General features: G+C 42.9%; 3 protein-coding genes across 4 annotated transcripts; 1 reads left to right on the forward strand and 2 right to left on the reverse strand.

Moving 5' to 3' along the window:
* Nucleotides 1–16048: 16048 nt before the first annotated feature.
* LOC6499441 lies at nucleotides 16049–17179 on the reverse strand. The gene is made up of 3 exons (XM_001954598.4): nucleotides 16551–17179; nucleotides 16385–16492; nucleotides 16049–16325 (listed from the first exon to the last, which is right to left on the reverse strand). The coding sequence occupies exons 1-3, from the start codon at nucleotides 16908–16910 to the stop codon at nucleotides 16128–16130; spliced, it is 666 nt and encodes a 221-aa protein (XP_001954634.1). The 5' UTR covers nucleotides 16911–17179; the 3' UTR covers nucleotides 16049–16127.
* A 307-nt stretch (nucleotides 17180–17486) lies between these two features.
* On the reverse strand, nucleotides 17487–18522 carry LOC6499440. Of its 2 annotated transcripts, none has more exons than XM_001954599.4 (3): nucleotides 17959–18522; nucleotides 17797–17904; nucleotides 17487–17731 (listed from the first exon to the last, which is right to left on the reverse strand). In XM_001954599.4, exons 1-3 carry the CDS (start codon nucleotides 18316–18318, stop codon nucleotides 17531–17533), a joined length of 669 nt encoding a protein of 222 aa, XP_001954635.1. In that variant the 5' UTR covers nucleotides 18319–18522; the 3' UTR covers nucleotides 17487–17530. The 2 variants fall into 2 exon arrangements, with proteins under 2 accessions (XP_001954635.1, XP_032312082.1); XM_032456191.2 differs by having other exon boundaries at nucleotides 17487–17749; nucleotides 17959–18458.
* Nucleotides 18523–18619: 97 nt separating this feature from the next.
* LOC6501146 lies at nucleotides 18620–20203 on the forward strand. Its single transcript, XM_001954600.4, has 3 exons — nucleotides 18620–19762; nucleotides 19814–19921; nucleotides 19977–20203. The coding sequence occupies exons 1-3, from the start codon at nucleotides 19409–19411 to the stop codon at nucleotides 20169–20171; spliced, it is 657 nt and encodes a 218-aa protein (XP_001954636.1). The 5' UTR covers nucleotides 18620–19408; the 3' UTR covers nucleotides 20172–20203.
* Nucleotides 20204–27982: the final 7779 nt, after the last annotated feature.

The raw sequence follows: 27982 nt of genomic DNA on the forward strand, positions 1-27982 counted from the left end.
CAGCAGCCCAACTTCCTCCCCTCTGCAGCCCATCCAGGCCGGAAGGCCCTGCTGGCTAACCGGAAATGCATCAGTGTCAGTTTCGTTCGTTGGCTGCGCAATTTCGTTAAGAAGTGCGCAAAGTTGTTAAATTTTACGATTTAATTGCGAAACTATTAAAAATTACGTCGCCTTTCGTTGGGCGCGAGTTGAAGTTGCTGCTGCCACTGCCGCTGCCAGTGCTGTTGCTGCCACAAGCTGCAGCCCCGCAAAGTTTTAAGTATCAAAATGAAGCGCTTAATGATGCCCCCACCAGGCTGACACTCGCACTCGCAATGACAGACTCGGTCGGGTATCTGCTTTGCACATTCGCGAAATATGGTGCCTACCCCGGCCCGCGAGACTTGCCGGCGATTTTTCCGCACTCTGTGCCATTTTTTGTGACCCCTCGTAAATAAAATTTGAGGAAGAGAGTTGATTAAAGTAGCAATTGATAGGGAGATGTGTCCCCCTCACTAAAATGACAAACTGAAATGGTTAAATTATTGCGCCGCGCCTTCAATGCTCGCCTGCTAACGAGAACACGAGGCAAAAGTTGAAATCTCTGGCCCGGCAGTCAAGACAAATTAACTTAATTACTCCAAACTGACTGTGAGAGGCTGGCAAATATGTCCTTTCCCACGGCCTTCCGCCCCAGCACCAGTCCCAGCCAGACACCCCGTCACCACAAAGGAGCCAACCGAAGGTAAAAGTTTCATATGGCACTTGCCACCGGGAAAATGGAATGAAATTATACAAATGATTTGAGCAGAATATTTCTAGAAAATTGCCAAGTTTTATTGCATACAAATTCTGAAGCTTTGGATGCAAAGTTAAAGTTTCGAAAGTGCAGAGATTAAAGCGCAAGAAGCTCTCTGTGGCATCATAACTAATGGGATTGGATTGTTTTTTATTTACTGAATGAAATTAAAACGAAAAGTCAAGTCATAGCCACCACCATCATCTGTGATTATCCTGCGATTTTATTGTCTGTATATCCTTAATTTACCCGTACTTGCGCTCATTTGAAATATATTTAAATAGATTGCAATTGATATAAAAGCTCGAGTGCGGTTAAATTGTAAAGCATGGTAGATAAACAATAATTACGCACATTTAAACACACGCAAATTAACTTGGTCGCATACTTGTATGACTAACTGTGTGCGTGTTCAGTTGTTGTCGGTTGGCTGGTTGGCTGGATGGCTGGTTTGTTGGTCGGGTTGGCCTGGTTGGCCTGTTCTGGTCATTACAGATTTATCGCAACATAATGTAGGTGTGCACGATTTATGCACAGTTTGCTGAGAGCGACAACAGTAACGATGCCAACAAATCACAGTCGGCGGCACCAACAATAACGATGATATGGCTGGACCACCAAGTAGCGCTGCACCCGGAGGAGCTGCGGCAGCAGAAAGGACAACACCAACAACAGTCGAATGTCCGGCAGCCATCAAGCGGCAACAATGGCAGACTGGAAGCCCCATGCATGTGTGGCTGGTACTGATTGCCACCCAACTCGTACACCCCAAGAAAATATTTACATTTGCATCCACGACATGTTTACATGCTTACAGGATATTTTCACTCCAAAACACAGAAATAAAATCTAAAGGCCCAAAATTTTAATAATATTATATAACAAGTACCTGAATGTTATTTTTCAAGTGTAATGCGTATGGGCTATGGAAGCTATCTGACCCGGGGTCTGGCGGAATCCTGTCACTTGTTGTTGTCCTGTTCCATGGAACGTAACGCCTAATGTGCCAGTGTGTTGGTTGCGGCCTGAGGCGGAAGCGGATATGCCCCACAAATCGTGGCCTAATGATCGGGCTTTTATTTAATTAATTGTTGATAAAGGCTTGGGCCCAGGAGCAGGTCCTCCACCCTTGGGCCTCATCTGGTGGCTGAGGAGCCTTCCATCTCTTTGCTAATTTTAAGGGAGCTCTCATATTGTTGGATGGAATGTTTTTTGAAAATGCGATCCTTTGCCCATTACCGCTGGCGTCGAAACATCCTGAGATTTCTGTTTGCACAATTTCTCGGCAATTTCACGCCACATACGATTCAATATGGCCTGGCCAGAAGCCTCCCATAATCGACATTCACGTGCCACACAATGGGATAATTAAAATGCTGGCCTGTGGTATTGAAAGGGAGGAAAAGTGAGTGAAGAGGAAAAACGGGCACAACTGGGGACATGGTATGTGTGCTTAACCCCGTATGACGACCTGCAGACCTGCTGGCTGAGGAGCGGCCGTGGTGTCCAGTGTCATTACAATGCAATTATCAGTTACAATAAAAATGGCCACAACTCAAAATTTTATTGAAGCCCACGCACGGGGGCGTAATTGTTAACTTTCATTACGTAATATCCGTAACGGGCCCCGGATCGGCAGAAGCATTCAGCCGGGACCGTGTCCCGGACAGTAGCCTTGGCCTCTTTGCCGGATTATGGAGCGAAATGGCGGAAAAAAGCTGAAAAATTGCATGGCTCTCATTACGCATCCCATTGCATATTTGTTCAGCGCCCTTTGTATCTCTCTCGCACTTGCCACCGCGGCGCTATCCAGCCTCCCGGGGGGTGGGCAATTACGCCGCCGCGCATATATCATTTAATTACTTTTATGATTCCATAAAACCCAGTCGGAGTCGGAGCTGGAGTCGGCCTGAGCACCCAAACTCGGTCCCAGCCGGCGTAATGACAGATGCAAATATTTGGCCGATCCGTGCTCCGGATTGTGGCTCGATAAATCCGGAAAAGTTAAAAGTCAGCCAGGTGAAAGTTCTGGCAAAGGACGCAAAGAAAACCAATGCTATATTCGATTTCTGTAATTTATATTTGATGCGAAATGCTTTTCGATTTAAAAGGGAATACTTTGCGTTTTAAATTAAAGTAACCCAGTGAACTAGCGCAATATTCCATCACAAATGCACCCTGAAGATATCAAACATCTTCCATATCCTTACCTACATTCAGTAATCACTAACAGGGAAGCATATTTCTGCACTGGGAAAGCAACATGAATATTTATAAAACAGTGAGCAGTGAGCCAGCTTTTACTTCAGACCCGGTCAAAGAAACTCTCATTTTAATGTATTCCCTCGCACGAATTTCATTTGTTTTCACTTTCCTTGCCTCGTTTCGTTGCAAGTAGGCGGACAATATTCCCTGCCACCCAACTCAAATCCAGGCCGAAGTGCCCAAGGAGCTCCGGGTCAGGACTTCAAGGGATTTGCGCCTTCTTTTCCCGGACTTTAGTCCAATTTCCATACACTTCCACAGCTGAAATAGTGTTTCGAGTGGGACTCCTTTGTTTGTCTGTTAGTTTAGAAAATTGAAGTGGCCTTGAGTCTCTATTGATTTTTTGTGATTTGCCATTTGCTATTTGATCGCATTGAGGTACGCAAAAATCGAATACTGTTTCTTGCTAATTGGAATGACAAAATTGGCATTCAAGTACGTGTGGAAGTTAACAAATGTATTGACATTCGGGGCCTCCGAGCAATGCAATTATTATTGGATTTTCACCTAAGATGTGATTGAGTTCTTTATGTTATTAGATATTTTATTTATTTTACATTAATATTTGTAATTATTTTTGAGCTTCGGCAGAATGCTATTGCCAGGCTCTCAATGGAGATGTCTTTTGAAATTCAATTAAATTTTAAGCCCTTAGAGGACACGGACCTTTGTCCGAAAACGGCAACCGCTTAACTAACAATTACAAGCACATCAAAGAATCAAACAGAAAATCTTTATTTGATTTATGCTTTCTGTTGAAATAATGAATTCAATCAACAGAGTGTTGATAGATCCTATTTCCTGGGGTAGGGAGGGCTCCCGAGGGTATCTTTAATCTGGGATAACCAACGCCTAGTTCTGCACTGATTTCCTTGCGGCTTCTCCCCAGCTGCTCCGTAATGAAGAGCATGGAATAAATAAATATATAAATTCCTCAAGATTATAAATTTTATGCAGTTGTAAACAATTTCAGACATGCGACCACAGGCCGGGTGGCAATCTCTCTCTCGGCTCCAATTGCAGGGGATGTGCTTGAGCGAAAGGATGGTCCGGGGCCGGATGTGCCACAGTTGCATAAAATTGCATACGGAAAACTGAACCGCCGCAACTTCTGGGCCAACGTCGATGGCTGCGACGGCGTTGTGGCTGCGAAAGAGTGGAGCAGCTGCGGAATGGGAGGTGGTGGCTGTGTGGGTGGTGAATGGGCGACAAGTGTGTGGGGGAGGAGTGGGTCGTGTGCATCCTTGGCGGACATTTTGGTTGCGAGGCACGTTTTAAAGGCTTGATTTATGCGCACTAACTTGGATTTTACAGCTTACTCCTCGGGCTCCCCCGGCTCTTACCCCTCAACTCGTTTCATCGGCGGTGGCTGCGACTTTTCTCTCTGTGTTCCTTTATTTTTTGTGTCGCTTGGAAAGGATTATTTAGAGTCAGCGGCGGCTTGTGAGCGTCTCAGTGATAAGAACGCAGGACGTATGACAATGGCCGGAGCAATGGCTGTGGGTACAAGGATGGCAATAAGGACGATGGTGGCCTTCTGATGACGGCAAAAGCATTGCGATCAACGCAGCCAGAAAAGCCCAAAAAACACAACTTGCAACTTATTCTAAAACGTGCATTAACGTGGGCTCAAACAGTGGTCTAAAAGAAGTTTAAAATGAAAGCTAATCTTACAAAATACTTGTTTACTCTATCTAATAAGTCTGTAGCTCTAAGGATTAATATTTAATTATTACTTTCGGACTAATAAACAAATCGTTCAACGGATTAAACCATCTCCTTCTCCTCAAAATCCTGCGAATTTCACAAAATGCGGTGAGTTAGACGTCATAAAATACACCTCGACAACAGCACCTCGACAGGAATTCCTTGGTAAATTTTGTCATTTAATGTGTACCTCAGCTGCATACGCTCCGATAAATACATTTGGGGCACACTTGGCTCCTTGGCCCGTGGTATCCTGCGAATGTGTGTACAAGTGCCAAATGCCAAATGAACATCCGTTCTGCTCTGCTAGATTTTTGCCATTGTTGGCAGCAATTTCAGCAGCTTTTTGGGGGCGAGCACGTGCTTTTGAAGCAGCTAACCAAATTCTGAATGGGAACATAGTTGCAGAAAAATGGCTAACCAAATATAGCTCTGGAATGGCTCTTGCTGAAAATGTGTTGAATTTTCGGATAGTCCGTAGAAGAAGTGGCATTGGTTTTCATTTCAGTTCCTTCTGGAATTTGTAACCAAACTAACAGGGCGCTGGCTCAGATGAACCTGCTTTTCCGTCTTTTACTTTGGCCAAAAGGGAAATTTCCCTTTCGGAGAACGCCCCACAGCGATTCTTTCCCACTCAGACATTTCCCTTGCACAAAATATGAAAATTAATTAAAACTTTGGCAAGACACGCACACGGTAGAAAAAGAGAAAAACACAAAACAAACAAACAAACAGACAGACAAAGCCAAAAGAGCAGAGACGGGAAAAAAGTGAAGAAAATTATGATGACCATGATGAAGCTAAAGGTGAGGAAATAAGGAGGAGACGGAGCTCGGGGTTCCGGACTCGGGACTTTGGCATTGGGGTCAGCGCGTGCGGCAGACGTTCCTGCCATTAATCCATCTGCACACACACACACCCATACATACACCAAGAAAGAAAGACAGAAGTTCATAACGCGAATATAAAAACGCTGCAGGATATCGCTACAACAGACAATTTCCGGGCAACTTAAACTTGAAGACGTCTCCCAGATCCTCCACCCGCGCATCCGGTTTTGTTTGCCAAGTTTCTGCTTCGTTGAGTTTCAATGCTTTTGGTCAGAGTCCGAAACAGAGGCTGCAGCAATGGTAGAAGCTGGCCAAGCCTATGTACTGGGAAAAGGGGCTCAAAATCATGCAATTTAAGATTAAGTATCCATATCCTTTTAAATTTTCAGAAAACTTAAACATAAAAGATTCACTCTAGGGTTTTGTAATTTAAAGATTTTAAACAGTTTTTATTTAATAGAGCACATTTTTGTAAATTAGACAATACACGGGATTTTTCTTCAAGTGCTGCCTCTTCAGCTGTTCCCATTGGGATGCCGATGAAGTCTTCCCAGTTGCGTGCAACGAAAAAAAGAAAAACAGTGTGGAAAAAATTAAATTATTAAAACATCACCGGATGTCCATTGAGTATAGAAGCAGAAATCTCAAAGGAATCTGTCGCAGATGCTAACAAAGTTGTCCAGCAGAATAGCACCGGAGAGTTGGCCCTCTCAAGTGGCCAACTCGTCAGCATAAGCGCTGGAAAATCCGTAGAAGCTGAAAAATTGCAAACCAAGCATAATTTCCGGTTCAAAGATAAGGATCGAACAATAATCTAGATATCCGGTGCGGAATTTGGTGCTACACATATTTAACACTGTTAAATAATAAGAAGAAAATAAGGTCATATCATCAAAGTAAGCATATCCTTAAAAAGGTATTAAAAAATAGTTTAAAAAAATTATGGCATATTTCTCATATAAACAAAAAAAGATATGATAAAGTAAAAAAGTTCGCCTTAACTTGTAGGCCTCTGAGGCTTTCACGTTAAGCCAAGTACTAAAACCAACAGATATATGCATTTATTCCGTATCCTTCATCGAGGAGGTCGCTGAGAAAACACAGATGCGAAATCCTCAGACCGACAACCGTTTCCGTCGGATTATGGTGCTCACAGATGGCACCTGTACGGTGTGGCACCATTACTGGTTACGGGATTATATTTCTGCGGCACCTTGAGCATATATGCCAACTGTCAGGTTATCCTTTTGTACACAAGTTTAAGAAAAAGGTTAATTGATGCTAAATATAAATTGTTCAAATAATAAATAGGGAAATCTAAAGTGTATCTTAAATTCCTTTTGCCCTTTCAATTATTTGAAGCTTCAAAACTCTCTCTAATATATTGTGAAATTTATTCGTTGTTTATATTAAGTTGCCCAAAAATGTATGCTATAAAAATGGGTGAATTCATCGATAGTGCAGTACCGGGTAGGTAGTTTATGTTTCGCTTGTGTAACGAAGGCAAACTTGCAGAACACTCAAACTGAAAATCTTCCCAAGCATATTTCGAAGCCATTCTTTAGAAGTTATGTAAACTTTATGGCGAAACACAAGGGCCAGCAAGGATTCTGGCCAATGGAACAGGTAACTATTAAATAGCCTGTCATCTCACACACACTCACCTACACGTGACATAGCTGTATGCATAAGTGGCTGAGAGTGTGTGTGGATGTGTATTGGTGGGTGAATGCGTGTGTGGATATGTGGGTGCATGGATATGTGGCATCCTTTCATTGGGCCAAAGCTGCAATAAAGAAATGACAACAGCAGAAGAACAGTAAAAGCTCTTTGTATGCAAATGCAACTCTTGTTGGATCTGAATCCACTTAAAAATGCCCCTACACCCTCCGGTCGCTTCAGCCCCTACCCACTACCTACCACATTCGTTCCCCAGCGCCACCTCTCTTCGATGCAGTTCTATGCTGATTTTTTCCCGCCACTCGTCTGCTCGAAAAGGCGAGCCAGACCACTCCAGGTGGATGACCACAGAAATTAAATGGAATCTTCCTTTTTTGTTCTCGCTGCTGGCCAGCCTACAAATAAGTGCTCTTCTGGCCCGGTACTTTGTATGTTGCTGTTGTTTATTTGTGGATTTTTGAATTTATTGTTATTTGCTTTATTTATAGTTTTCCTTCAATATTCCCGCTTAAAAGCCAATGTGGTGCGAAAAATACAATGAAATATAAGGAAAGTTCGGCTCAAAACAAAAAGTTTTCGATGCCAATGGAGGGGTAACTCCTTTTAATGGGATTTATTTCAATGGAATGGAGTGTGGTTTTTCGAACAGTTTGCAAAATAAACACTTAATATTTATTTACCATTAATACTATTTTCATAAAAACATATTTTTATTTAAGAGATTTCATTGAGTTTATTTTAAAAGTCAACAAAACAACTACATGCGTATGTGTTTCCATTCTAAACAACCTTTCATTCAGCATCAGCATTGATTCAGCATCGATTTCTTAAAAAATTTACTAAAAACTAAAGCAAATTTCAGCTTCAAAAAGTAATTAATATTATGTTATTTCTAGTAACCATTTTTTTACTAAAGTAATTGAATTATTTTCATTCATATAATTCGAGCTTAGGGTACAAAAATGTTTTAACTTTGAGCTGAATGGATTTAAAGATACCTGCCTTTTTAAGGAGCCTTCTTTCCACATGTCCCCGGTAGCTACTAGCTAGGACTTGGACTCTAACAAGCACACTCGCACACACATAGACACTCATAAGAACGGGAGGTCCTGGCACTTGGCTGCTCTTCATGGCTGATTTATGCGCTGCGAGTGCAGCGTGTGGCAAAAGTGCTCTGCCTTCAAGGTAGCTCTCTAAAGTGGCTGGCCACGCCTCCTTTTTTTGCGGTCGCAGCCTAAGTGGTTTATACTCGGCGAGATTTTAGCCGAAATACCTATAAATTTTAACTCGTTCGTTGTCTAAGTGGGCAAATACAAGTTACTGCAGCTTGGCATTCGCATTCGCATTCGCATCCGCATCTGCAGCCACATTCACATCCACATCGACATTTGGCATTTCTGCCCCATCTCCAGGTTCTGTTCCTCGGTCTCGTGCTGCTCCTTTGCCTTTTGCTACAACTTGCAGCACTTGTGAAAAGTTTGCGAAATTGTTGTCTAAAAAGTTTCTCCTGCGGTTTTGTGTTTTTGTTGGGACTTGCGTTAAGCTTAACGCACAAATTATTTGCCCAAGTTGCCCCTGCTGCACTTTTGGCTAACAGAAAAAACCTCACAGAAAAGAAAAGGTTAAAGGCCCAAGGTGTGCTTAAATATTTAGAGCTCGGTGCACCCTTAAAAAACGGCCAGCTCTCAAATGAATTGGGCATTGTGTTGAACGGGAAACGTTGAATTAATTTATGCGCCATCAAAAAGGGAATTTTCCGTCCAGGATCCCTTGGCCGGTCCCAGTGCGGTTAAGGCCATAAAAGAGAGGAAAAGAGGAGGAAAAAATAGCCGGCCACATAATCCCTTGTAATTATGCCCAAATCGCTTAATTTTGCAAATCCACCGCGATAATTAACTAAAAGTGTCATTAAGTTTTAAGCAGAAATAAGCAACAATGCGCGGAACTGGGAGTTCAGTGAAGGAAGGACTCCAAGTCGGTGGCTTGTGGCGATGGCGATGGCGACGGCAATGCCGACTTTGTCAACAATAACAAGGAACGTAATTACGCTGGACTGGACCCGAGTCTGAACCCAAAGCTGGTGCAAAAACAAAAACAAGCACAACACTTGGACACACAGGACGAAAGAGAAATTAAGCAAACCGTAAAGAGGATGCGGCCAAAGCCTCGAACAATGGGGCTGGGTGACAGGGATGCGCGAAAAGGACGAGCTAGAAGCCGCAGGGCAAGTGCCACGACTTGGCGATACCTGGTAGCTACTCACTTCTGTCAAGGACAACAAGAAGAACTATGCATTTAGGAGACAAAATGCATTAGAGCTGTACTGTGGGCCTCTTTTACGATCCTGAACATCAAATGTCCTTGTCCAAGATCCCAGTACACCCCAATCGAATTCCCCAATGCCGGATATAAAGAAGCGGGCGGGCTAGTACGACTTACACTAAACATCCATTTGGGTATTAGCCGACGAGCCGGAAGCCGCACAAAGCGTGCCACCATTTGCGCCCAGCTGGGCTGCCCACTGGAGAGTCAACAGGACTCTGGATGCTGGATGCGAGAATGCACGAAGGACCTTGCTGTGCAGGCGGACCGATGACCACGCTAAGTGCAGGTTTACACAGGCCAATGATTGTGCGCCTGGCGATTGCGTCGCCGATCCTTATTACAGACCGCGCTAATTCCCATTTGAGATTGTCGCCACTGCTATTGCCACTGTCTTTGCTGCCACACGCCCTCTTTCTTCTCATCCTGCCCCTTTTTTGGCTGGAAAAGCGCATCGGGAAAAAGGTTCTCCCTGGAGGGAATGGGGAAACAAAAGCGGAAGCCGAGAACAGCTAAACAAGGAAGCAAAGTGAGTGGGAGAAAAAATAGCTTGAATAGCCATCCCTGTTTGTCGTCCTTCTGGATTGTTGCAATGACTGTGGAAGGACGAGAAAATGCGGATACAAACATGGAAAGCAATCAGCTAAATTTCACAGAGCATAGAAAAGGTGAACACTGCCCGAAGCACGTTCCACTGAGGCAAGGCAGGAAACATTGGATAATTAATGGAGTCGAAAAATGTTTGGCTTTGGGTTTGGTTTGATATTAAATCGGACATTCCAGACCAATTACTGATGGAAGCCCCATAAGCTTGTTCAGAGCTTTTGTTTCTTTTAAGCAGTTAAAGTTTTAAAATGTTAAATGAAATATAGAAAAAATTGCATCTGATAGCTGTATTACACGAGAAATGGAGCCCCATTTGGTGAAACACTTAGGATTTTTTTGCCTTCGTGGCATTGCCATGGATACTTTGCGGCTCTTTTGGGACAGCTTAGGGAACCCATTCAACTTACTTAAAGCATTTTCAAAAGCCAACAAACGTCAACGTCATTCGCAGCACACGGAGCCCCAAGTCGGAGGCCAAACCTCAGACACCAAGTCCAAGTCGGAGCTCTCGGAGTAAAGTGAAGCAGGAGAGCTGCAGTGCCTTGCCGAGTGGCCGTAGCAGCAGTGGCAGAAGGACTGTAAATAAGTAACAAGGATATCCAATTATTCCTTTACCACAGCCCCCTAACCCCTGGAGAGTCGGACAATCCGAGTGCACAAGTACACAAATGACTCTGCCTCCGACGAGTAGGAGAAACGATTAAAATGCCCGGGTCCTGCCTGAAGGCTTTCATAAATTTTCACATAATAAAACGAAATCTTTGCCTAAACTTGGCCTATTAATGTTGGTACACCACACCACCACACATGCACCCACATGCCGGATGGGCTTATCCTGCGAGAGACAGAAAAGGGACAACGACACGGAGACAGACAAAGTTTATATTCAATTCCCAGGCTAAAATGCGAAAATGCCTAGAAATCCATTTACGTAAATTCTCTATTTAGCATGCATTCGGGGCATTTTCATTGTTTTTTATACTCGTTATCCTGGCTGTTTGGCTTTCCTTCCCACCCCCTCCATGGCCTCTTCTGTCATCAAATTTCAAAGCTGAGCTGTAGTTTACTTTGATGGGTTTCCACTCGGCACCCGACTTGCTCCTTTTGCTGACCCATTTGTGTGTCCTGCGGCACTTTCTCCGGTTACAGCCCCATCGCTTTCCTTCTAACCGACTGTGTGTGTGTGTGTGTCTGAGCAAAATATTATCGAATTTCGATTGTCTTAGGCGGCCAAAGAAAAAATCTCCCAAAGCGGCATGAAAAAAGAAAATTATGCGCATTGAGCTGTTGGGACACTCGGATATATACACATCCTCCAGATATAAATAAGGACGTTGGTAGCCTGTGCGGATGGGGGGATATTTGTTTATGGATAGGCATAAAAACAAAGCCCCGAACTGAGTCCCTGAACTGGTAGTTTGTGGGGTCGGGCATACTCCATATCAATATTTAGAAAGCTAACGAATTTCCGGAAATTTATTTACGCAGACTCAAAGTTGGGCTTGCATCCTTGCATCCTGAGCAAGTTGAATCATCGGCGAAGTGCTTCCGCCATTGGCTTTCGGGTCATTACTTGACTTCTTGTCCCAGAGTTTGCCAACAACTTGAAGTCAGCTTAAAACTTAAGAGCTCTGACACTGGCTAACACACACAGCCTGACAAGCTGCCTCACACACACTGGCTTATACATTTATGAGAGAGTGTGCAAGCGTTCGCTGCAGTAACTGTGTCATTGTGGTTTCCTTAATTCATTTTGTTTGTAGGCGGCGCGACATTGTCACTGTCATCCCCATCGTCATCGTAGTCGTCATCGTCATTGTCATTCCCAACCGCAGTTCGCTGATTGTTGAGGCACAGTCAGCGAAAGAGACAGTACCACAAGCCGTGAAAGAGAGGGTCCTATCAGCCAGACGGTGGGTCGGGGTGGCGGATGAGAAGCCTCCTCCAGCTGTTGTCCGCCGCGTTGTTTTTAGTTGAATGGCAGCGCTAAGCGGATTAACGCTGTTATTTTAAGTTCAACAAACGAAACGAAGAATAAATTAATGAGTTTTCACTGTGGTCGAACAGACGGCATTCGGCCCTCCAAATGGGTTCAACAGCAGAAAGCCAAAGCCGAAACCCACACACCCACACCCCAGCCCACCTTCGTCCTCGCCCTTGCACCCAATTTGGGACTCCCTGGTAAGGGACCCGACCATTAAGCGGACTTTCCAAAAACTGTAATCTAGTCACTGCGCCCAATGCTGATATACCCTTCCTTCACGAGGTAACATCAGCGCTACAAAGGTTTTTAGCCGCGTTAATTCAAGGAACTCCTCTTTGAGTTATAGGCTTAACAGTGTCCTTGGGGAAAAGAGGCTTACTCCATTGGAGCGAAGGAATATCCATAAAAGGGCTCCTTAAAAGACATTAATAAGCTGTAAGCTTACATAACTTTAAAGATTACACCTTTTCAAAATTATTCAATATATATCTATTTTTTAAAGTGAAATATTGAAATATTTATAAAAGAAAGAGTATGCCAACATTTTTTTGGCCAGAACCTCAGCTGGTTTCCTTGTTTGCCTTTATGTGTGGTGAGTGTGGGTGCGTGGGGGGTCTTGCTTTTTTTTCCAGCTTATATTTGCATTTGTATTCGTAATTGTTATGGTTTTTGCATTGATTGTGAAAATGTGGGCCAGTGTGCATGGCTATGTGCCGGACACTGAAATCGTAATTAGTTCACAATTTATGCGAAACCGTTTCCGCATTTTTCCCATTGAGGATCACGTCCGCGCCGAGCTTTATTTTTTATGTTTGCGCTACCAACCAGGTCCTGGTAAAAATTATTTGCTGGTATGGGTTTCCCTTTTGTTTCTCAACTGCTGGTTTTTTTTATGAAAATTCTATGAATTTCCAATCCCAAATCGGATTACGGCATTAGCTCGCGGCGAGGCAGTGAGTACGGAACTGTAATAGCAACATCAAAAAACGATGATAAACTTTCTCCGAAACGAAGGTCAAGGGATGCCCCGCAAATATTCGACACAAAATGAAAGCCAGCTTCAATGACTTGAACTTTTGTCACTATGATATGCAGCTTGGTGGCCACCAATACATGCGACCAATACATTCTTATCCTGATCCCGATGTCAAATGGTCCTAAATTGGAAAGCAAAAAGAAATTGAAGTATAAAGGAACGTGTAAAAGGCGCATAATTGAGCTGCGATGCAATTAAGCAGTTTCCGACAAGTTGCCGTCAAATATTTTCTGGCCCGGACAGGATTCGTTCCTCCTTTGCTCGTTACTTCCCCCTGCTGCAATGTCTCTCATCCTGCCAGGATGCATCCGCCCGTGCATCCGAGCCGGGTACTTTGACGAGCACACTCAACCGGATAATGGAAAGCTCAGACTTTGAGCTGCCCACAGAACTGTTTAGTAGCTGCTTCAAATTACCCAGAAAATGTTCTATGAAATTAAAAGTTTTCCCCAAAATAGTTGGTAATTAGCAAAAGTTGTACAATTAATGGAAAAAGTCGCTGATGGTTAGTTAAGAATTCTAAATTATGACAGATATTGTATGTAATTAAGGTGTAATTGGTTCTTAAATTCCAATCCCTAGGTCCTACAGTCTAGGATATACTAAGCCACCAAACATTTTCCAGTTCTACCTACACTTTTAAAAACTTAAATACAAACCACACATTCTCCTTATTCTGGCTCTTGCCCAGGGATATAATTGACAAACGTTTCTGCCTTTTAACCGGTTTTGTTTGTGTTTCCCTTCTCAATTTGCCACAAAGTAGTTGCCACCAGAGCAAGGACTCAGGACAGTGAGAACGCCCAGGAAGAGGAGATGAAATTTACTTTAACGAACTCAAATTCCGTGAAGCTTTTGAGTTGGCCAGAAATTAACTCACTCGCTTACGCTGGCCCAGAGAAAGTCAAAGCCGAAAGCCGAAAGCCGGTGCAGAAATGCAGCAAAAAATACTTGGCTTTGATTCCTTGGCCGCCCTTTGCCTTTGCATCGTTTTTGTTGTGTTTTATCTCCTCTCCGCCTCCTGACCCCCAGTCACTCCCTTCCATTCATTATGCCACGACTCCCACTTGGCCAGCTCCCCCAATGCGCCTCCATTTATCACAGTTTGTGCGCATTTGTCGACTGCCTTATCCCGAGTGGGTGGCCTAACATCCGCTGCCACTTTGACAGGCCGAGCCGAGATCCCTGGGGAAAGCCCCTGAGACAAAAAAAAGAAAATTTGCCAAGAGTCCATAGAGAGCTGGAAGGGTAAGCGAGGGGCCAGGAAGGATGTGCGTCAGTAAGAGACTGAGGAAAGTTGTCAAAGGGAACGCCCTTACGGCTTCGGCGGAAAAATGTCTTTTAATTAGTGTTTAATTGAATTGCAAACTGGAATTTTAATCGAAAATTGCAGCTGGTGGGAGGCCGGGCTAGTTCTCGACTTTTCCGCCCCGTTAGAATCCAAAGTTTGTATTGTCCACTGAGCTAAATGGTCTGTTTGCTTAGCCCCCTCAGCTTACTTTGCGTCATCGATAGCTCAAACTCTCTTCCCTCTTTCTCTGCAGACACTTTCTATGCCCTGCGGCCAAATGGACATACAAATTCAAGCAGGAACTTTTACTCTCCAACTTGTTTCTGTAAGTAATACAGACTTTTTTGGTCAAAGGCACTATTTAACTGGTTTAGGATATAATAGGGCATGTTACTGCCTTAAAAAAAATTACACGGCTTTGTTAAGTACATGGAATGTCTCTTTCAAAGTTATTATCCGTGTGTCCATAGTCCCTCCATGGCATCCTTTAAAATGCAGACTAAATAGCTGAGCACCCCAAGAATGGTCCTCTTTTAATTGATTATAATTACATACATGTCCTAATGCAATTCATCAAACGCGTATTCACTCCGGACGGTCCGGTATCCAGGGCCCCCAGATCCTGCCTTCCAGCAGGACTCCCTCAATGCCTCGCATGCCTTTGACGACAATAATGAGCATAATGATGGTGGCGGGCCTGCAGGCGAAGCGGATGCTGCTGTTAATGCCACAATAAAGACCGCAGCATGGATTCCAATGGCCCGGGGGCCGCTAGTTGGAGCTCCGGCGACTAAGACTCCCAGAATCGGGCTCACGTACAAATTGCATGATTACTATCAGGGATAATTAATGTTGATGCCGGCGAGACTCAAACATGTTAGTTGCCGGCGGGTAGCGCAACAAAAGACCAACTATTATAGCCGGGACTACGTACGTATTTAGTTCTGGCTGGGTCCTTGGGCCACATGCTGGCCGAGTTTGCTGATGTGGGGCTTCCCAGTCCGACAGTTGTCAACTGCAGCAGGCCGATAAAGTCAATCTATTTGCCAAGTTTAAATTAAGCCATAAAACTTGCCCCCGGATGTCGAGAGCAGGCTCTCGGATGGCCCTATTGAAAGTGTAGTCGGCAACCACTAATGTGAATCAATTCGCCTCACATAATCCACTGCATAAATGCCAAATCATGGCAAATCACGTATTTGTATTCATCGGCTTAGCCATACCCCAAATACAGGAAAATGGCAATTGAATCAGGAAAATTAACAGAATGAGGTGCCAGCAGAATACGCAGGGGCCAGCACCCACAATTCAGGAACTATTTGCCATAAAGGCCGCATCAAACCAAATGTAATGCAATCAGGGGTATTGAAGCTAATGAGCTACTTAACCGACATCTGGAATCCCATGCAGGATATTAAATGTGGTGAATGGAAGGACCTCAGGAATGAGGTCGAGGAAACAGTATTAATATCAAAATGCAAGCCAATAGTTTCCTGGCGAACCAATGCCTTAGTCTCGTTGGTAATACCAATATTTTATAGCTTTCTTACCTTAAAAAACTATATCTCTTTTGAAATATATTTATTAAATACATATATACATACAGATATATATAGACATACATCTAGCTACATAATTAGACTGGAAAGTATCGTATCAAAGTTTATACAATGGGCCATGAGGTTCTTGACGTCTCTAGGTGGGAACAAGTATCCCAGGAAATCGACCAGAACGGGCTGTCGGGTTACAACTGTCGAATAATCCTCATATGAGATAACACCATCCTTGTCCAGGTCGAACTTTTTCATTATGAACTCTGTCATATCCTTTAATAAAAGTGGAACAAATAATATTGAAAAAAAAATAGTAAAATAAAAGAGCTTACCAATTTGAGCTCATTGACTTCTTCCTCGTCATCTCCATGGAAGAAAGCTTCGCAAGCCACACCCACTTGTTCACGATCAATAACGTCAGTGCCCTTAGTATTGTAAACCTGCAAGAAAAGGATGCTGTCTTTTCTGCAAATTCTCAACATTTAAGATCTGGCTCACCGCGAAGGCAAAGCGCATACGCATTTCTAGGTTATTGGTTGTGAAAATTTCAAAAAGCGAAATCCATGCCTCTGGACTTATGTACTTTACATCCTTGGTTATTGTGTTTAAAGTGCGCTCAGCCACTTTAAAACTGCCCACATTGAAGAGTGACAGGAATACTTGGTACATTTGCTTCTTCATCATTTTCCTCGCCAAAGGACCGTTCATCTTCACGAACTTGTAATAGATCAACATCAGGCAAGTAACTTCCTGAGTGTTCAGTTCAGTACAGGCCGTCAGTTTCTTGATAACCGGACCATAAATGGCGGAAAAACGACTGTGTTCCATAGTGTCCATGGATGCATCTAAATTTGACATATTTCTTTATTTGTATTTGAAGCTTTTGCCCTGCTGTGCGAATCTATTTTATTTCAGATGGTTTAGCCACTTGACTTGTTTATTGCAATTTCAATATGCGCTTCTCCTTCGGTCGTGTAGTGTATTTTTTTGTGGTTTTTATGTTTTGTGTATGATGTAAAGAATATATTTTATTCAATATTGGAAAATATTTTTCATATTTTATGTTTTTATGCAACGTTTAAAAGTGTATCGTGTTGTGGTTGTCTTGAGTTTGAGTTATAAACTGAATAAAAAACTCATCAACATTGAATGACAAACATGATAAGAAGAGCCTACTTTTTCAAAGAAATCCAAAAATTGGAATCTTAAGATTCCATTATATTATATATACATTATATTTTGAAATACTATTTTGCTTTTTGACATTTTTGTTAAAATTTTCAAAAATTTTGTAATCACGCGTAAAGTATGGAATTAAGTTTAAAATAGTAGACCTAATATAGTCCAAAATGTAACTGTCCAAAATTAACACAACAAAACCCTACATTATTTTTTTTAAATCACTGTGAAATCCTGAATAAAATCCTAATAAAGTATTTTTGTCAATGCTCATATATATTCTTTTATTCTGATTACGGCTAACTATTGTCCATTACATTAAGTATGGTATCAAAGTTGATACAGTGAGCCATGAGGTCCTTGTCGTTCCTAGACGGGAAAAGCCAGCCTAAGAACTCGACCAGAATGGGCTGCTGAGATACCACACTTGAATAGTCCTCAAAGGAGATGACGCCATCTTTGTCAATATCGAACTTCTTCATTATAAACTCGGTCATGTCCTGAAATATTTGATGTGTCTAAGTTCTTTTTAGAATATGATTAATATATAGGTAAAGTTGCTTACCGCTTTCAGCTCGTTGAGTTCGTCCTCGTCTTCACCGTAGAAGAACTTATCGCAGGCAACACCGACTTGTTCCCGATCGATGACGCCAGTTCCTTTGGTATCGTAGACCTAAAGCGAGAGGAATTATTTCAAATTAAATGAAGGAAAAGGATTCAGACTTACATCGAAGGCAAAGCGCATGCGCACATTGATGTCCTTGGTAATATAGAGATTGAAAAGTGAAATCCAGGCCTGAGGACTCACAAACTTAGTGTCCTTGGTGATGGCCAGCAGGGTGCGTTCAATGATTTGCACATTGGCCACGTTGAAGAGCACCAAGTAGAGCTGGTAGAACTGCTTCTTGACCATCTGCTTGGCCCCGGGCCCATTGACCTTGGCGAACTTGTAGTAAATCATGAGCAAGCAGTTCACCTCCATCGGGGTCATGTTCGAAGAGATGGCAAGATCCTTTATTAGCCCACCATAAATGGCTCCAAAACGGCTGTTCTCCATGGTGTCGATGGTGGAGTCTAGATTGTCCATGTTGTTTGTATAATTAAATATGTATCTATTGTCTTCGAAGGCCTATGGTGTTCGTATTTCTACTAAAATCTAATCTAAAGCTGTGGAAAGGCTTCTGTACTGTTTCGTGTTTTTGAATTGAATGCCTTGTGGAAATTTGAAATACTTTCAGCTGCCTACTTTATGTCTTGCTTAACTTAATTTATTCCCTAAGTCTCTTCCAAATACCAAATGCAAAATGTATCAATCAAAACTCCACACAATATCCAGCCCAGTTTTCTTTACTCGGGTCGCTTGTAAATCCGCCAACACTTGGCGATGTCAACTTTCGGGGGCATTAAGGAGCGTGAATCCTTGCGGCCTTTCGCCTTCTTTTTTCGGAGGCTCTTTGCCTTTCGTTTTATTGTTATTATGCCATGTTGAGCGGCCTTTTTTTGGAGGAGGTGTGGCATGCGTGTATGTGGCATACAATTACACAACATGGGGATGGGTCGGAATGGGGCGGTATGGGGCGGGCAGACCAAACATTTGTTACCCCAAACAAAATGGCTACATAGCCATTTCCGCCAAATTTCCACATGGAAGGCTTTACACCCATCTCGGCGCTTTTGTTTGGATTATTATATTCGCGTTTCTCATGCGCACAGCTTTGAGCCATTCATTCTTTCGGTTCCAGCCCTTCTGTTCCGCCCGCTCCAGTTTTTTCGGATGCGGAGGATTGTTTCAAATATTTATTCGAAATCCTCAGACCGAAATGGGGGACAGATGTAGTCCGTGTAGCGTGGCTGATGTATTTTTTATGTCGCGGCGTTGTTTTTATTGCTTTTAAATTGCGCTCGATACATTCTTGGGCGGAACAGGGAGACTTACCCAATCTATTTGCAATTTGTCTCGGCCGGGTGCTGGCTCAGGCATTCTGTTTTAAGTAGGCCTGTGGCACACACGTTAATCATTTTCGACACTTTCGTTTCGGGGGTAACACAAAATTAACACAGCATTGACACAAACACTCTACACACGCACCACACCACACCACACCTACACCCACACTATAATCATAAAAAAAAAAAACAAAAAAAAAACTAAATAAGTGCAAACAAGAAAAGCCACAATGAATCGCATCGACCTCACTATGGACGACATGGCCAATACAAAATTTCTTACGGTGTACAACAGTCTCTTCAAGACCTTCACCTCCTCGACCGACTTCACCTACAACGAGGTGGTCAGCCTACTGACCGTCTTCTACAAGTTCACTCTCCACAACGGCACCCGGCAGATGTCCACCCGTCAGATGTACAACCTCTGTCTGGTCATGTTCGACATCTTCGATGTCCAGATCATCGATCGCATCTCGATGAACATCACGTCGGATGGGCGCTTCATCTCGCCGGAAGCTTGGATGAAGGTCTTCGGGGTGTCTCTCAACGGAAACTTTGAGGCACGCATGCGATTCGCTTTTGACGTAAGACCTTAAATCTTAATGAATAGATATTTATAATGATTTCTCTACAAGGTGTATACAAGTGCTGGCACTGTGTCTCTAAATCGTGAGGTCGTTGGCTTGGCCATTGAAAAATTCTTTTACGGTGATGATGACGACGAAGTCAATGAATTGCGAGCAGTAAGTTAATCTGGAAATTGCCAAATATATATTATTTAAAAATCATTTTATCAAGGACATGGTTGAATTTCTATTTGGAAAATTCGACCAAGACAAAGATGGCGTAATTTCATTCGAAGAGTATTCTGTAGTTGTCTCGCGGCAGCCCGGACTGTTGGAGTTTCTGGGGAAGATATATCCAGATAAGCGAGATAGAACCTTGATTGCCTACTGTCACAATATCGAGTCTCTATTTCCGCCAGAAGATTAACTTCAAATAAAATTTAATTCTTGTGGAACAAATCATGGTGTTTTAAGTTCTATTATTGCATATTATATTTTATGGTACCCCGAAGTTGCGTAAAATAGCACAAGTGTTGAAAATTGGCGCTTGGAGAAATCCAAGCCGGCTTATAATAAAGTCATTTTCTATTAAGTACACACTGGGAAAAGTTGAAATTGCCTTCTCAAACTGCGACTGCCACTGCGGGCTCCCAGAATTGTTTCGTTATTTTTATTTTTGGCAAAATCTGTGTCTTGTCTTCATGTTCAACTCCTTCAGACGGTGCGGGAACTTTTGTTTGTCTATTTTGTGGCTTTGTAGAGCAATTAAATTTGCGCAACACATGCGGGCTGTGTTGGCAAAATCGAGGAAACATACAGACCCAGCTAAATTCTAATTAAGTCCCCCAGGAAATTATGTGCTTGGAGGCTGGAGATGAAAGAGAAATGGATTCCAAACTCTAGTAACCAGAGTCTAGTGGGTTGAATTGAAGTGCTAAGCCGTTAACAATAGGCTACAAGCAATACTTTTATCATCTTTTTATTGCTAAATTAATACTTTATTTAATATCATTGATTTTTGCCCCTTTAAACCTTAAATTTTTCTGAGCTCTTTCTTGTTAACTGGATGTTTGTGGAAGTTCACTTTCCACCGACAGTTGGCAGAAATGCTGAACAGCCTTGGCAAGTTTTGTTTCTGCGGTTGCCTGCTTTTGGCATCGGAGATGTCAGAGATTTCCATCTCCATAGCTATCTATCAGACCTTCTGCGTTCAACGGGGCGAATGAGTAACGAAATCGAATGAGAATGAGATCTCAAACTTGGCCATCGACTTTTGTTGGGCAATCAATGAAATGCCAGAAATCTGATTGCCTGCTACAACCATTTGGTGACCCAGAGTCATTGACACGCCCCTTTTTGGGAGCATTGGCAGGGCATTAAATTCAGCGCGTGACTCTCAGCCCCAGACATTTGTTGCTGGCCCAGCCCAGTGAGTGCCACAAACAAACCCCAGTCGGGAAAATGAAAAAGGATCTGAAAAGGCTCAGCAGAAAGCATGAAAAGTGACCGCGACATCCAGCTGGCACTTCAGCCCCATTCCCCTTGTTTTTTTTTCGCTTTTGCAGGGTTCAGAGTTCGTCACGACTTTGCCACTTTGCTGCCAAAGGGTCCTTGGCTTGTTGTCCTTTTTTCAGCATTAACACGCGGCCTCCTGTTGCATTCCAGTTAAAAAGCGGAGGGTCCTCCCTACCTCCAATTACTTGGCCCCGTATGCCTCGAGTGGGTTCTCGCCAAAAAACAAAGCCAAAGAGTGAAAACGCAAAAGGGCAGCAACAAATTGAGTAAAAACAAACATGTTTCCCACATTTGTATTCCTGAACGTTGGCCCACACATGTATCCTGCTGTTATCCTTTCGCGTTCGTCAGTTCATTTATCGCAGCCAAACTTTTGACTGGCAACGGTTTGTATTTTGTTCTCTTTTTCTGGATGCAGTAAATCTTGCGGTGCAACTGGCTGGCATTTTTATGAAGTTATACCCGAACTCGAGTTGCATGCCACATTCCTCTTGCCCCACATCGCATTAACACATGCCGAATGAAAATGTTCATTCCCCAAATGAAATGACCGCTGGAAATTTGTGTTTGTTGATGGGAGAAGTTGAAGGCATTTTTTGACAACATTATGTTAAATTAACTTTAAATGATAAAGTCTATAGTATGGAGCTTACATTATGAAGTCTTTGATATTATTAAATGGTTGGTAAATAAAAAAATATAAGTCTATAACACAGTATTAATTTTATTCCTTGGTAACTGAGTCTTGCAATAATTTCGCCCTTTTAATTTTATCTTTTAAAGACACGAGATCGTGTCAAATCTTTAAGTGTTGCTTGTATTTGATTTTGCATTAGCCATTACATATGAAAACAAACAATTTGAACACAAAGATAAAAATCATAATGCAAACAAATTGCCTTTTTAGGATTCAAAGTGCCGACAGAGTCGGAGTCTAATGCGTTTATGCCTGAAGGGAATCTGCGCGCTCAAAGGGAGAAGCGGATTTTATGCCGAAATGGGGAGATGGAGGAGTAGAAAGGACATGGGGGAAAATGCGCATTCTGCTTTGCTTTTGCCTTTTACGATAACGATAACAATGATAATAATAATCCGATTCGCATAACATCGGGCCATATTGGGAGACACAGGAACAAGGAGCAGGCAGAGGTATCTGGCGACCTGGAATCGGTTTGATTGTCACATTGTCATCATCTGCATATTAAGTACAAGTGATTACACTCTCGCTCTCGGAAGATGCTCACGGACAGATACAGGTGAGCACATGTCCTTGGCTTGGCACCCCCATTCCCCCAGGAAGATGTGTGCTGCATTGAAAATTCGGCATTTAAATCTAACCAAGCAGGAGGGAATAAAAAACGCGCACACAAAAGCCAAGCATCTACGAGATACATATGTATCTTTTGTTAACGAGCACGAATCGGGCCAAATGTAAATGTTTTCCAATGTGCTGAAGACCTCGGGGAGAGATGGGCAGGCGAAGGATGGGATCTCAACACGTTTGACACAACAAGGAGAGAAATCAAATCAAATCGGGTTTTTGGCTGAGAAAGGAACGGAAACGGAATCCATTTCAGGCACGTGAAGTCGTTTGATTATCCTGGTTTTTGTGCAAATAATACACAGCAGAGACTCTTCAAGGAGGAGACCCTGGGTATTGCTTAAGCTAAATTGTATAAATATTCTCCATAATCTCTCACGTGGCACTCAAGAGGAAAAACTCATTTGGCGCAACACAAGTTCCAATTAAGTATGACCAACTTTCTCAAATGACTAGTGCACTTCCCCACAAGTATATATAGAAGTACAATGTGTATATACAGTTTCGTTTTCTTTGTTCTTGGTCCGGAATTAAAACTAAGCACTTCGAAGCACACAACCGGCATAAACAAAAGTCAGACAATTGGGAGTGCAACTCGGACGGGGGGATCGGAAAGCGAAGTCTGTGGCAGGAAAAGTAAACCGAAACCCTGGCCTGGCTTTGTCTCTGCCAGTGTCTGGGTGGAAGAGTCGTACTTGAAAAATCGTAAAATTGAAATTATAATTGCCACTGCAACTGATTCGCAAAAGGTTCTTCCTCCGCTGCGGTCTGCCGCCGAAGATGCTCTAATTACGCCCCTAACTGGCTAGAATCATTAAAATGCTTGTCAAATAATAATTGCTCGCAAACAATTCATTTCAGGACAGCTCTAGACAGTCCGCTTTCAGAATTGTTGGGGTTTTCAAGCATTCACCCAAGGAGCTGGAAATTGCAACCTATTTCACGTGAAACTCCGAAGAACTTAAGCTCCTAACCGGCTTCAGTTGGCTGTTGGCTCTGGACGAGTTCATGCGTCTGCCGGATATACTGACAGCGCCAAAAATATTTCCACATTTTTCCACAGACCCCGGCACAAGGATAAAACCCTCTAAGCCCTAGCCCTCTGGCAGCGTCACTGCCCCAGATAGATTTCATTTTTTTGTTCCGTGTTTCGGGTTCCGATTCGGTCAGTTGTTACACTCTGTTTTTGTACGTTGACATTTTTGCTAAATATTCAAAAAGTTTGTCCCGCATTGGTTTCAGACCAAAAGGTTTTTTAGTTCTTGGAGCATGTGCATTTTTATACCACATCCGAATGTTTGTCGAACACGCCGTGCTTTTTGAGAGAACAAATCAGGATGATGGCTTTTCTGTTTTCCGTTCGATAGTTTTTAGCGGCGTTGCCAGGACAACGCGACAATTGTTAGCCCGGAGCTTATTTTCAGAATGGAAATTTAATCTCACATGGAAGCTCGGTCCAACTTTCAAAAGTGACTGTTGGTTATTAGACAAGCAGCCATTTAAAGCCGGAAAATCCACTCGAATTCCTAATCCTATTTTCATTGATTTCTAAATGAATAAACAGAAATAAAATCAGAGGTTTCATTCTGGATTTGCTATTAAAGATAGTGTAACATTCTCCAAGCCCAATCCGAATGAAATTCAAAGTATTTTTATTGATAAACTTACTAGTTTACTAGTTAATAGACAGACAAAGACTCAATATTTCCTTCAGCAGAAATTCATTTTGCATTTTGGAGCTATCGGCAGTACAACAGCACTTTGCATTTCGAATTATTTTTAAGAACCGAAAATCTATAAATTGCACAAAAGCCATGCTCGGAATTAGGAAATTGTTTTGCACTTCAGTGTCTGCGTGTGTTTTGTATCCTTCACATGTGTGTTCGATAAGGAATCCCAAGCAAACAAACGTAAATGTATCCTTTTATAAAACGGCCAAGTTTGTATGTTGAGTCCTGGTCTGGAGTCTCTAGTCTGGAGTTCACTGCACAAAACAGAAGCAGGCGCTAAGGGGACATGGACCAAAGTGTTTGTTGCATGCAACTGATTGCAAGGGATTTTATGGCTGCTGCTGCTGCCCTGCCTCTGGACTGCCCTTTGGACTGGCAGGACGATGCAAAAAACCACAACAGCAGCCGGTGCCGATCGCATGAGCAGCAGCGGAACCCGATGCAATGCTCAAGTACTGCAGTTTCCAGAGGATGGTGGCCAACGGTTTGGGATCGGGGGTGGGAATGGGAATGGAAGTGAAATGTCTGCAGAGCTTCCTTGTTGCCACAGAAGGTGTCGCTGCCTGGCTCTGCCACGCTGTTGTGGCAAAACACGAGCCCGCATCAGCAATGGCAATGCCAGTTGCAGCAATAGCACCAGCCACTACACCAACAGCAGCAGCAGTAAAATGTCGACATCAGCATTACATGCGAGAATAGCTCGACTGCGGATTTGCAGTTTAATGCCAATGCAACCTGGCAAGCCTCGTTGCAATCGGCAGGCAATCGGTGACGGAAATATGCTGCGGTGCCGTGTGATGCGGTTGCCATCCTGTCGGCTTCACCAACTTCCCGTTACCTCCCCCCTTCACACGATTAGCTTAGAGGTGAGAACCCAGGTAGAGGCATTTTTCCGGGCTCACCAGAGGCTCGGCTGTCTTCCAAACAGTTTGACGTTTTTATCCGCCATTCACCACAGACATTGTCACGGGTTTCTGGGTAATTGGGTAGAGCTAAAGACTTATATTCGACACACATAAGACTTTAACTAATTTATTTCTGGCAATGATTTAATATACCTCACTTTCGAGACTATTTTCCGTCATCAATGAAATTTCCAAACTTGTAAATTAAAATTGCAAAATGGTATTAGGTTTTTGTTGTTTTATGATATCCCTAATAGTGAGTACCATCAGTATTTTACGGAACAGGATATAACGGAAAGCCGAAACACAAGGAAAAAACTGAACAAGTTTTCCAATAAAATTAAAAGTTTGCCTCCATGCACAGATTTCGCAGATTTTACAGAATCCATTGAAAGTAGCAAATACAAATACTAACGAAAAATAGACAAAGGTGCTGGGAGGGCAAATGTGGAATGGGGGACTGGGCGACTGGGCAGTTGTGTTGGCAAAGTTTTGATTGCCAATAAGGATTTACAGGTGATAATACAGCATAATCTGGCCACGTTCCACGTGCCGGCGTTGGCAGGGAAACGTTCTGTTGGAAAATTGTATCTGGTATTTTGTAGTTACCTTGTGCTCGTTGGGCTTACCCTCGCTTTGGGAATTGCATGCGCGGAAAAGTGGGGAGCGAAATGCATTAAAATGGATTTTGAAACTTTAAAACTCAATTTCAATTGCACAGAAAAAGTTTCGCGGGGCGATTTGCATATTTACCTAAAAGGTAGTTGTAAAAAACAATATTACGCAGGCAGGACTCGTGCTGCACCTGGAAAAAATGAATGAAATCCTTAGATCCACCTGCGATGTTCACAAATTAATTAGTTTCGCTTTTCCACGAGACTCGACTCGACATAAACTCCAGCTGTTGTCGCTGCCGACCTGGGTCAACCGAAAAAAACAAAACGAAAAATAAGAGGATTCGCTGCTTTTAACCGACAAAGTGTAATAATTTGAGAAGCCATTGCGTCGCTGGTGGGTCGGAAAAAATTCATTTGAAAAATTAAGTTTTCTCACGGACAACGCCGCGTCGCACCGTCGGCCAATGGGGCGTATGAGTGACCTGATTCCAACTTCTGTCTGCACTTAATTACAAAATGAGAATGCATTCAACGGCTGTGCCAATGCCAGAGCCAGCTACAACAACAGCTACAAAAAAGTCCGCGCAAACAAATTTCAATAATAAAATTCCGCTCGCCGAATAGTTTCGGCGTCTCCAAGGAACGGGATGCCAGCTCCAGTGCCAGGAGTCAGGGGTCAGGGGTTAGAAGTCGGGTGTCGGAAATTAGGAGTCAAAGAGACAGCGCAGCTGTGCGATTGCAACTGCGTGATAATTAAAATCAGAGCAACTCAAAGAGGTCAAGAAAAAAAGGCAGGAAGAAAGGGTAAAAGAGCCACACCTTCAAGTGTTAAAAAGGGTTCTTTGAAATAGTAGTTTATACTGAAAAAAACAATGTTGGAAACTCACTAAACAGCCACTATCGTTTTGTTTTAAAACATTATTGTAAAACGAAAATTGGAAACTTTGGGAATTAAAACACTCATCGTAGTCTGAAACGCAGATCCACTCCAAAGAGTCATAGGTCAGGACGATTGAATCCTGGGAGTGGAGGGTGTTACTATCAAAACAATGAGGAATAATTAAAATTCACCCTCAAACAATTTGTACGCTTTGGCGGAAGCGAACGTTGGCGAAGGACCCTACGGCTGGGTGGTTGTGTGCGTGCCAGGACGACGGACACATGCTCATAAATAAATTTATGTTTGCCGAAGTGTATTGGGCGTGCTGGGCAACATTGGATCCTTGCTCCTGGTGCCAAGTTCCAAGTTCCAGTTGGCCATAAATTTCTAGTTGTTGTTGGGCACTCCGACAGCTTTCAGCCAAGTCTGCAGATAGGATAGCGGAGGACGGAGGTGTGGAGGCACCAGAGCAAGAATGTGTATTTTGCAATTACAAGGAATTCTATTTTATCATCCTGGCACTGTAGCTTGTGTGTTGGTAGCAGCTTTTTCAAGTTTTGTTTGCTGTTTCGAGTAAATCTATACACCCAGAACGAATTTCAAATTAGCATTCATTTAATGGACGCTTTAAGCGGCTTTTACCCAGCTGCCTTGATAATCATACTTCGCACTTTTCACAAAGTTTACCTTTGATTCAATTTATCAAATTCAATAAAAAGCGAGACAAAAAAATCAGCACACACACTAACACACAAACACCGCAAAAACCAGAGTACATAAAAAGGGGACGCGGTGAAGACTTGGGCAAAGTTGCGCCTGCGAATCGCAAAGGACTAACGACATCCTTTGAACGCTCAAAAATAATCCCACAAAAACCGAGAGCTTAACTTTTTCAGCACGGGGTGAGCTCGGAGCTCGGAACTGGTTGCATTCGCTTATTTTTTTGGCCAAAGCCCTTTTTTGCAATTTCTGTAGTTTAGCACAAAGTTGAAACGTCAATGTCTGATTCTGATCGTGTGCCACCAGCAACAAAGGCAACATTGTCCTTTCTGATGGATGGATAGATGCACCGCACGAATGTACGGCAGGGTAGAATGGCTATATGGATGTATAGATGGGCAAAAGCCAACCAGCCAAGTTAACTAGGCTAAGTTGGTGCCCCCTGCCGTGGCTCTTGAGGTTTTGCTTGTGTGTCACTGAGGAATTATCCATATGAGTAACCAAGATTTATGAGATTATCCCAGTTCATTAAGGATGGTTATGCATTTAC

The sequence above is a fragment of the Drosophila ananassae genome, chromosome 2L (genome assembly GCF_017639315.1).
Source record: "Drosophila ananassae strain 14024-0371.13 chromosome 2L, ASM1763931v2, whole genome shotgun sequence".
Taxonomy (NCBI): Eukaryota; Metazoa; Arthropoda; class Insecta; order Diptera; family Drosophilidae; genus Drosophila; species Drosophila ananassae.

What these genes read in the sequence shown, in the direction of transcription:
- LOC6501146 (XM_001954600.4), top strand. Translation starts at nt 19,409, where the DNA reads ATGAATCGCATCGACCTCACTATGGACGACATGGCCAATACAAAATTT. An exon ending in GCATGCGATTCGCTTTTGAC is followed by an intron (nt 19,763 to 19,813) that starts GTAAGACCTTAA and finishes TTTCTCTACAAG; the next exon opens with GTGTATACAAGTGCTGGCAC. An exon ending in AAGTCAATGAATTGCGAGCA is followed by an intron (nt 19,922 to 19,976) that starts GTAAGTTAATCT and finishes CATTTTATCAAG; the next exon opens with GACATGGTTGAATTTCTATT.
- LOC6499440 (XM_032456191.2), bottom strand. Translation starts at nt 18,318, where the DNA reads ATGGACAATCTAGACTCCACCATCGACACCATGGAGAACAGCCGTTTT. An exon ending in GCATGCGCTTTGCCTTCGAT is followed by an intron (nt 17,905 to 17,958) that starts GTAAGTCTGAAT and finishes CTCTCGCTTTAG; the next exon opens with GTCTACGATACCAAAGGAAC. An exon ending in AACTCAACGAGCTGAAAGCG is followed by an intron (nt 17,750 to 17,796) that starts GTAAGCAACTTT and finishes AAAAGAACTTAG; the next exon opens with ACACATCAAATATTTCAGGA.
- LOC6499441 (XM_001954598.4), bottom strand. Translation starts at nt 16,910, where the DNA reads ATGTCAAATTTAGATGCATCCATGGACACTATGGAACACAGTCGTTTT. An exon ending in GTATGCGCTTTGCCTTCGCG is followed by an intron (nt 16,493 to 16,550) that starts GTGAGCCAGATC and finishes CTTTTCTTGCAG; the next exon opens with GTTTACAATACTAAGGGCAC. An exon ending in AAGTCAATGAGCTCAAATTG is followed by an intron (nt 16,326 to 16,384) that starts GTAAGCTCTTTT and finishes CTTTTATTAAAG; the next exon opens with GATATGACAGAGTTCATAAT.